This window comes from Callorhinchus milii, unplaced genomic scaffold (assembly GCF_018977255.1).
Source record: "Callorhinchus milii isolate IMCB2004 unplaced genomic scaffold, IMCB_Cmil_1.0 Scaffold13, whole genome shotgun sequence".
Lineage (NCBI taxonomy): Eukaryota > Metazoa > Chordata > Chondrichthyes > Chimaeriformes > Callorhinchidae > Callorhinchus > Callorhinchus milii.
The window spans coordinates 2593886-2604820 of NW_024704754.1; the positions used below are offsets into that span (position 1 = coordinate 2593886).

General features: G+C 38.1%; 1 protein-coding gene across 1 annotated transcript; it reads right to left on the bottom strand.

The window, feature by feature from the left end:
- Positions 1-1469: 1469 nt before the first annotated feature.
- LOC103183749 (cation channel sperm-associated protein 3) lies at positions 1470-9906 on the bottom strand. Its single transcript, XM_042340052.1, has 10 exons — positions 9878-9906; positions 6663-6672; positions 5873-6031; positions 4967-5074; positions 3983-4213; positions 3641-3823; positions 3161-3301; positions 2912-3031; positions 2377-2534; positions 1470-1658 (listed from the first exon to the last, which is right to left on the bottom strand). The coding sequence occupies exons 1-10, from the start codon at positions 9904-9906 to the stop codon at positions 1562-1564; spliced, it is 1236 nt and encodes a 411-aa protein (XP_042195986.1). The 3' UTR covers positions 1470-1561.
- Between the last annotated feature and the right edge of the window lie 1029 nt (positions 9907-10935).

Below are 10935 nucleotides of genomic sequence, written 5' to 3' on the forward strand. Positions count from 1 at the left end.
TGAGAACATAAACTAAACAGTGTTAATCTACAGGACATAGGAGAGATTTTGTGTACCAGTGGGTAGATCATTGAAATTATCAGCACAGTGTGAGGCAGTAATAAAAGAAAGCGAACAGCATCTTGGAGCGAACAGGGTGGAAGGGGATTAGGAGGTCGGAGAGGTATGGCGGACAACCAGCCAGGAGGAGAGGGAGGTGACCGTAGCACGATCAAAAACGAAGGTCTTTAGGCGGGATTTGAAGGTGGGGAAGGAGGGTGGAGGCAAGACTTTACTTGATCTTTGGCAAGGCTTTTGCACATGTGTTCACATTGCGTGGCCTCAGTGACCTTTTCATATAAAGGTTTTTCCCTCAAAGCCGAGAGCACATTTACCTGGTAAAGTGTACCAAAATTGATGTAAAAGTAACTTAACAAAGCAAACTCACATTCCACATTCGATTTGTAATATGATTGTCTGGAGGACTCTTTGGCAGTCAATTGGTACATTTTGACTAGAGTCATAAAGTTCAAATCTGCGTGACGAAACAATCAGCATTTTTATTTATATTTATGAGCTACTTTTTTTTTAATATGAAAAGTGTGTCTGGAGCAGTAACCAATTATTGCTCAACTGTCCCTCAGGAATAATAAAAGTTCGGCTGATTTGTTACACTTTTCCTTTTTCTGCCAGACTATTTGAATGTTTTATTTTTCCTAAAAAAAATCTGTGACCCAAGTGACGACGTGTTTTATTCAAAAATATACAATAAAACCTAATTACTGCTGTAGGACTATAAAAGATTTGAAGACGTAATATTATTTATCCTTTTTGAGTATTAGAATTAATGTACATCTCCAGACAAGAATCCTTTTAACATATTTTTTAAATATATATAATCAATTACCCTAAAATCTCATAAGTCCCCCAGATCTGGCTTTTACTATATTAGATGAAATGATGGACTTCAAGTGGGTGGGAACATAGACCGTAGTCCCAACCCATTTATTAGACAGTAAGCCTGTTCAATCTATTTACTTCAGGATAACTTTGAGGACTAGAGTCCATCTTCATCCAGGATACACTGTGCAGTTCAGCAACACCAGGGCATGTGGTTAAAAATAGAAGAAAATCTAAATAATAATCCTTGCATTTGATATAGTGCCCTATCACGTCTTCACAATTTCTCATAGTGCTTCACAGAATATACTGTAAAGTGAATTGACTGTGTGTTTTGTGGGCAAAACAAAACATCAAGATAACATCAAAAGAAAAAGTTGTTCTCTTCATCTACAGTTGCCCCAGATGGAACGCTTGCCATATTATCGACAGTGTAAATTGGGCTCAAAAATCTGTAGACGTACAGTATACATGACAAGGTTAGAAAAGAGATTGATGGAATGAGGATAGGCAGTACCACAACTAATATTATCGAATATCCATTGACAGACATAGGAGGATCTTGAGACACTTTGTCTTTTTAATCTGCATTTTCAATTTTGATTAAAATGTCACCGATAATTTTTTGAAAAGTATGATCTTCCGCTTGTTTTACTGAATTGAGGCGGATAAAGGGTCTCCTTCAGCTATGTCTTTTTTTATCAAGAGCAGATGCACCACTCTCTCCTTCCAACATGTTGCCCAGAATGTAAGACAATTCAAAGTAGAGATTCTGCAATCTGAAATTGACAGAGAGGGGAAACCAAATGTTATCTCGATGAAGAAAATCCCTTTAAACTTTTTTTGGGTTACCTCTCAAGCAACGTATCCCTCTTGCACCATCCTCACGTATCTTCCTGAGACTGGAGGTCCAAAATTCCAGTCAGTCTGAGTTTTTAAGATGATTATCTCTTGGAAGTTAAGATTGTGAATAATTGTGGGCAATTTGGATTAGGCTTCAGCGTGACAAATCCTGGTGTTTCTGCACCAAAAAAAAAATTCAAAATCTTGGCCTTGACTAATTTGAAACCCAAGTACAGTTCGGTCTAACAGCCAGGAAGCTCATAAGACTTAGTTGTAATCTAGTCTTATGTACTTTCTATTGGTCAGACCAAGTAAGGATTGCATAGGTAAGAGTATCAGAATATTTTACCACCTCTTGGTTTGGGTTACAACTTATTAGTGGAGTCCTGTAGCTTGGTGGTTAGAGCACTTGCATCGATTTCCAGGCAGGGTGAAACCTTAGGCAAGTTTCCTTGCTCCACACGCCTCTGTTTACCCGGCAGTAAGTAGGAACCCGGTTGTTAGTCGATTTGGTGGATCGCTTTTCCAGGGGTAATAATTCCCTTTTAAAAAAAATCGGTCACTCAATCCACGACTGTTTGTGACGCACTGCTGTGCGCAATTAGCTGTCGTGTTTATCAATAACTATACACAATCCAGTATCTTTCAACTTACTTGTACAAAGTGTCATCCTGCTGATCAAGGTTTGTCAAGTAAATATCTATGAATGACAGACTCGAACACAGATCATCCATCACAATATAATCGTCATGTTTTAGGGTCTTCTTAAAATTCTGCACCTTTTCACCAAAGCTTTCAAATTGGGTGGTTTTCTACAGCAAAACAAAGAAACAAACAAACAGGTTTGTCAATGTAAAATTATTTAAACATTGTTTTTAAAAGCTTCCTCAGTTTGTATAATAATTCCCCCTACAGAGAGCACAGGCAAAAGAGGCGATCAAAGCAAATGAGTCTGAACTGAAAGCGAAATGGCAAACTTCACTTCAAACCACAAATGCGCAGTCACTACACTTTACATTAAATCCTATGAAATGCTTTGAGATGTTTTAACAAAGTGATGAAGTGCCATATCAGATGCAAGGATTATTATAAATTCTCTGAGACGTCTCGAAGACGTGATAAGGTGCTATATCAAATGGAAGGATTATCATTATTATAATAATTAGTAGATTCAGACTAAATCCAGTACCTGTTTCTCCATCAGTTGCTTGATGTGCTCTTGTTGCCTATGCACAATAGTCTGCTTTTTCTGAAGCAATCTAGTTTCTCGTTCTGCTAGGATGGCCTTGTTAAATTCTTTATCTGATTCCTAGAAATGAAACAAAAATCATTTCACAAATACCGAACAGAAAATACACGATATCGCAACAAAAAATCAAACTCGCGACACATTTCTAAGATGTTCCTTGTAAGATGGCAATAACGGAAGCGATGTTACCCGTATGTTGATAATGATAACTCCGATGAAGAGGTTGAAGAAGAGGAAACAACCCAGTAAAATAAAACCAATGGTGAAGATCCTATTCCACCTGGTTCCCTGGTGAACTATTTGAGCTTGAAAATCAGTCCAGCTGTCCAGCTGCAAGACAGAAGCCGATCAGTCAGGTCAATCCCATATAAAATACATTTCCGACAACATAAAGGAGAAGAATAATAGCACCCAATCCCCTTCCAAAAGCAAGAGGAAAATTGAAGTTCGGCCATGATTTTGTTTAACTGTATAAATCTGATGGTTGGCCATTGCAATGAATTGCGAGGGGTCGTACTAGTGGAGATCAGGTAAATTTCAAAGATTCTTTTGTTTGCATTTTGCAAACGGTTGATACACTTTGCAAGGAAGCGCTCATTTAGCTGATAACACAACACTGCATCTACATCTCCCCCGTGTGAATATAACCCGGTCATGCTGATCCATTACCGTCACTAAGTTGAAGAGTGTGAAGAAAGCAGCCCTGAGGCTGCTCCAGTTGTCGACATTTCCTGTATTACCAGTTCCAAAGAAATAAAATCCAATTAGCGCAAACACAAACAGCAGCAGGAAGAGCAGGAACAGGATGTACAGGACACTCTTTATGGTCTTCACCAAAGCAACGGATAGGACCTATTGAATAGGAAACACAGAATGGACGCAACGTGAAAGACAAAGCAATATTTTTGCTGTCAATTGACAGTAAAGATCTGAAATCTTTTGTTATTCGTGCTTTACAAGGCCGGTCTGCTCGGATGATTCACAATTGCACGGGTCTTCAGAACAAATTACCTGCAAGCCCCGGATAAAGAAAATTGTCCTGAGCGTTCGGAGTGGCTGAACTGCACGGATCAAGTCCATAGCCCTTTTCTGCTCATTCGTGAGAAAGCGTTCAACCAAACAGAGCAGCAACACCATGAAAGCGAATGTATTGGAACCAGCCTTCCAATATTTGATTGGTTCAGCGTAAATCTTCAGTAAAAACTCCATTATATAAATGGCCAAGAAGAATTGTTCCATCACCTAACCCAAGAAAGAGAGGTTTATGACCATCAAAACTGATTCAAAAATATTTTTTACTCCAACTGAATGGGGGCATAGTTCTATGTGGTGTATGTTTAAAATGGAGTAGCACTGAAATCATCTTAACTTACTAACAATCGGTCAGCTTAATGTTTGTTCCATGTAATCCTTTGCAATGAAATAGTGTGCTGGTGATAGGATAATAATAATTCTTGCATTTGATATAGCACCTTATCACGTCTTCGAGACATCTCAAAGAGCTTCACAGAATATACTACAAAGTGAATAGACTGTATATTTTGTTCCAATCCTAAGGTTCTACCCTTGAGACCATTCCTCTCCCTGGCTCTGGCACTCTTTCCAATGTTGATGGCAACATTAACTTCCTGCTCCTTACAATAAATAAGGATAACACTCATGACATAGAAGCAAGTTTTCCTTCATTGGCTGAGAGAAAGGTAGCATTGGAAACACACAATGCAATACAATAATAATAATCCTTATACAGGAAAATAATAGTGCCTTTCACATCAGGAGGATGTCTAAAAATGATTCATAGGATATACTGTAAAGTGCAGTGACTACATAACAGATACAGTTAACAGGCAAGTCTCACATCTAACTGAAACCCGAGAGGTAAATTACCCTCAGCTTGATGCATCGAGTAGATACACTAAATAATGATCTGACATAATCGTAAGGAAAAGTAGGAATGAAATTCTACATACACTTAACATATAATTTTGGTCTTACGTCAAAGAATTCATAGAATCTCATTTGCATCGATTCTACACTCTCCAGTGCCATTACCAGTGAATTTACAAGAATTGTCGTGAGGATTACTCCATTGAAAAACCAATTCTTCGTAAGTATTTTGGCAAATTGCTGAAAGATAACTTGTTTCCTGAGAGAGAGAGAGAGAGAGAGAGAGAGAGATTCATAGAAATGATTATACATAATTTAATAAGAATAATTTGGTCACTCAACCCACGACTGTTTGTGTGTAATTGGCTGCCGCGTTTGTCCCAAAAAATACAGTCACTCCACTTTACAGTATATTCTGGGAAGCGCTTTGAGGTGTCTAGAAGACATGATAAGGCGCTATATCAAATGCAAGGATTATTATTATTATTATTACATAAAGCGGCCATTTGGTGCAATTGAGCTCATGGTGGTGTGAGCTCCTGCATCAACAATATAAATCGTATAATCAACAACAACAACAAGATTACATTTGTATAGCACCTTTCACGTCGGGAGGATGTCCCAAGGTGCTGGATAATCGCCTAAATAGTACATCTGCTCAAGTCCCGTTGAATTTCCTTTTATTTATAAGTTTGACACAACTCATACTTTGCATAAGTCATATTAAATGTATGGTCCCAACTGATACGCCTTATGTGAGGTTTACCGTACTCTAATTCAACTTCTGCCCTCACCCATATTATGTTGTTATTCTTTTCAAACGCTTATTTAATTCTCCTTTATATATTTTTGATGGCCTTAGCTCCAATAGCAAAGTATTCTTGTTCTACAGTCTTCTGCGTGAAAACCTTTCTTCTCATTTCCCCCTTAACTCTTCCAATGATAATCTTGCAAACATAAATTTATCTATGCCTCCAGTTACAGATTTACCTGTAACCATTCTTGACTATTTACCTTCATAAAAACCTTTTCAGAATTTTGATGACCCATTAGACCAGCGCATAACCTTCTCAGCTCCAATGAAAATAGCCCCAATTTTTGGCTAACCTCATAATTGGAACCCCTGATATCCTTTATGTTGAATGTTGTCCTTTCTATAAGGAGTACTCCGAACTGCAATCAATATTCAAAAATGTGGTCTTACGTCAGATATTGGTGATCCATCTACTGTTTACCTACAGCCAAGGTCTAACATTGACCAATAGATCCATAATTCTTTGTTTCCGAATTTTATGAGCAGGTTGTAATATTCGGCACTCTTAAGAGTCCTTTGGTACATTCCAGTCACCACCCTTTACAGTGTATCCTGTGAAGCACTTTGAGATGTCCCAAAGACGTGATAAGCCGCTATATCAAATGCAATGATTATTATTTCAATAAATTGTAGACAGTGCAAAGTTTCAGCCATTACAAAAGCAACAATTTATTCAGTCCACAGTGATAGTGAATATTGTGAGGCCCAGACTTACTTTTTGCCCTTTTGTTTGAGGAATTCAAATGATCGTTTATTCAGCCTGTCTCCGACGATTTTGTTGATTATATTTTTCATTTTTGGCTGGATATTTTTAAGCCTTTATTGGGCTTTCCTTGTATGATCAATGTGTATTTAAATCCAAAAAGAACTTTCTGTTTGGTGTCATGGAGGTTGAACTTCATTTGTAAATGAAAGATCAAAGAGTGGGGCATGTAACACGTCAGTTGTAAGGCGTCAAATTGTAAGATTCTAGAACGGAATAAGAGTTACCTGGTGAAACCTAGCAACGGAAAAAACAATAAAGGAATTTGACTATGTTGTACAGATATTCCAAACTTAATGTTGTCCTGAAGCCATTATTAAATACAGATTTTTTTTTCTCCAATTTTACCCTCCTCTTTTATTTAAATAAATAAAGAACACATCCATTTAGAGTTATCAACTAAACTTAGCTTATTCTCCTACCATCAGACCATAATTGGATTGCGACACAGCATTACAGCACTGTGGGAATCTCAAGACCAATGTAAATCGATTTAGCGAATGATCAGAGTGCGTTTGCAACTTGGGAACAGTTATTTCTGCAAATTCAGGACGAAACAAGATTGTTAGAGTTACTGTATCATCTAATCTTGAAACCAACAGTAGATATGAAATTAGTCACAGAATGAGATGTTCATTCATTAAGCACAATGATAAAACTCCTGATAAAGTCTCTAGGTCTAGGCTTGTTGGTGATGGCAACTCAAGAACACCTGATCTATTTTCCGTAGTTTCACCAGTAAACAGCCAATTTGCTTTGCAGTATATTCTGTGAAGCGCATTGAGATGTCTCAAAGACATGATAAGGCACTATATCAAATGCAAGGATTATTATAGTATAGATAGTAGTCTCATAATATTGGATTTGACCTCCCAATAAAGTTAATTTGAAAGACATAAGTGTGTCAGAGTTTTTAAAAACCTCTGGAATTGGAAGTTGGATAAAGCAAAGGTTTACAACAGGAAAGGTGAGAAAAGATCTGTATACAAATGACTGGGAATCATTAAGGTGGCAATATTTCGTAAGGTGGCATTCTTCCCACGTGAAAGATAGACCTTAAAACATGACTTTTCGCATTGTTTCAAGCTCCGGCTTTTCAAGTGGTGAAGAATAGGTTTCTAAATTGATCTCTTGATTCACATCAGGAATGCATGACTTCCACTAAATCCAGCGCCTTGGGACTTCCTCCTGATGTGAAAGGCGCCTTACAAATGTAATTTTGTTTTGTAAAGGTGCTCCTACCCTCTGAAACATCAGAGCTGGTTGAGTGGTAAACTAGAGATATAAGGATCAAATGATAGTTACTACAGACTAAATACTATTGGAAAAACTAATCACTGAATTTATTAAAGAGACTTGCCAGGAATCTAAGGGAAAGTCCAAGGACAATATCAAATAAAAACAAATTTTCACTCGTACTTATTAGGTTCAAGAGGGAAAATGGTCCATAAACAGATTGATACCTACCAACTGGACCTCTGTGATGTAAGAACAGAGATAAAAATCAGGCATCCAAAATCTCTAAGGCGTCTTTTATTTGTACAGCCAGTGGTGTAATATCAAAAGCATTATCCGTAGTGTGCTGCATGCAGGTTTGGGAAAAAATACCTCTCTCACTTGCTTCCTATTACTGAAAACACCCAGTACTGTACAGTCAAACAATGGCCCGTCTGAACGACATAGACTTCACTGTAAGCCATGGCAACCGAAGCTCCAAGGTCATTTTTGTCTGGATCGAACGGAAACCAGTTACTAATGAGCTCTAACGTAGACAGGCAACCATCACTGACAGCTTAATAGTTCGGCCAGTTTAAATATTGTACAGCACATATTATATAATCAAAACAAGCAGCACGCAGCTCGTTACTAAGCAGATCTCTTTATTATATACACAATTTCATTTGTACAGCAAGCAATATTATAATAGACTGTCCACTAAGCTAACCCAAGGCAGACGGGAAAATAAAACTTGACTTATGGTGGTAGTATTTCCATGCACCTCATGTGCACATGTTAAAGGGCACCTTGTAGGTAGCTATGGTCTCAATTAATTCTTTTGCTAAATGATTCGCTTAATGCTGGACTTCACTGCTAAACAAGACATTCACCGCCTCCGGAAGTGATAGCAATTCTAGCTGTAGTACTGCGGCAATTTGTTTGAAAAAAAATGAATGATTTTGAAAATTTATGGAGCGAAAGAGAATTTGAACTGAGAAAACTTACAGAAAGCTTTCAAAACTAAATTTACTGGTACAATAATTTCACCCAAGCAATCTCTATTTCCAAAATGTTATTATAACAAAGCCGGTTAAACTACTTAAGACAAGTTTCACAGATGTTTACAGAACCATTTGTCATGTCTACATTACAGTGTACCAACCAGGGCATACACTCTGCATCAGCACATTCCTTAGATTACAGCAAGACAAAGAAAAAGTGAAGTGTTTTAGCGAGATGGGGGGAAAAAACAGATCCGCAGTAAAACTAGTTCATGGTGATGCTAACCTTTATTTTTGAGGCAGGCCTTTCAAATCGTGAGGACATCACAAAGAGCTTCATAGGGTCTACTGTGTATTTTGTAGGTGAATGTGGCAGCTAATTTGCAGGCATAATCTCCCACAAACAGCCAAGAAGTGAATGAGCAATTTTATTGTTAGCCAGGATAGATATTTGTTAGGTCAGGGTGTTAAGGGATATGGGGCAAGGGCAGGTAATTGGACTTGAGGTACAGATCAGCCATGATCTTATAGAATGGCGGGACAGACTCGAGGGGCTGAATGGCCTCTTCCTGTTTCTATGGCACAGATGGGGCCTCAATTCAATGTCTCATCTGTAAGATGGCATTTGGAATATTGCAACCTCTCCGAGCACTGCACTGTTGTGTCAGCTTAATAAGTTCCAAGTCCGAACATGATTGAGCCAGCCTGAATACACGTATAGTAAACTAGCTTCAGAAAAATCCTGCTGATTAATAGCAAATTTAAAAAAATATGGACTCTTTGGGTTATTGGATAAGGGGTTGAGGAGCTATAGTTTTGAGGAGAAATGGCAGAAGTTGGGTCTGTTATCAAGTTTGACATGGGACCTGACAGGTGTACAAAATTATGATGGCTTTTGACAGGGTAAATAGGGAGAAACAATTCTATTAGGGTGTGGGGAGGGGGTGTCAGTGAATAGAGAACACATACATATATATCAATTTGTTTCAAAGATACCATAAGAAATAAACCCTTTTGAAGGTGGAATGGCAGCTGTCAGATGAAATCAAAACAATACAAAAAAAAGTCAATCAATTGGTGGATGAATAAAATACATTATTTAACAAGTAACAAGAAAGTGGATATAGGATTGTAATTTAATCCCAGGGAGGCATTTATAAACCTCTTCAGGTTTGCTGTTACAGTGACTGAACTGCTGGATTAGATTTTATCTTGTAACTCACTCCCAGGTATCCATCATTGTACGCGTCATATTGTAGATCTGAATCAAGCTTGTAACTCACTCTTGGATTTCCATTATGTATTAATCAGTTTGTTCCATGTTCCAGATATCTTATTTTCCCTGTTCGGATATTTGCTGTCACTTCAGCAACTCTTTGCAAGACATTTCAATTGCTAGAGCGAGCATCAATGTTGTTTAAAGGAGCTCTTCTCCGTGGCTTGGAACGAAAAAACACTAATTCAAAATGTTCTTCAGTTACGTTAATGGCCCAACCCCAAGCAGCAGTCAATGACAGCTCTCCCAACCACCTTCCCAATCAGGCTGGGAATTCCAGGAAGTAATAATTCCTTCAAAATAATAATAATAATAATTTGGTCACTCAACCCATGACTGTTCATTGGACACTGCTGTGCGCAATTGGCTGCTGTGTTTTGCCTACAAAATATACAGTCACTCCACTTTACAGTATATTCTGTGAAGCGCTTTGAGACGTCTCGAAGACGTGATGAGACGCACTATCAGATGCAAGGATTATTAAGTAAAGGAGTCAATCTTGCCTCTCACTGCTCTCTGGGACTCCCAGGCTGTTTCCAACTACTGAACAAAAAGTAGCTGAGTGTAGGTCGAGTATAATGCATGCTTAATGGTGTCCTAACTATTCCCAGCCCTGTGCAAACCACACAGGCAGATGAAACAATCCTGTATAAATACACCAGCAGTCTACAATATCTAGAGCACTGGAGTTCTCCTCCCCTCACAATGGTGGAAATAAAGCTGTTGGTTTTACGATGCTATGGAGAGAAATTAACTGGGCCTTAAAATCACTTCCAATTCACAGTAATTGCAATATCCGTGTTGGAAGCCAAATTTTGAAGGAATAGTCCTTTACATAACACAATGAGGGCAAGACACACATACTCCACAACGTGAAAGGTTGTGATAAGGCGCTATATCAAATGCAAGGATAATTACTTGTTATTATTAGCTTTTTTTAAACAAAAGGATTCAATATAAACTCTACTACTTTGCAAGGCAGCTTTGAACACTTTGACTAAATTG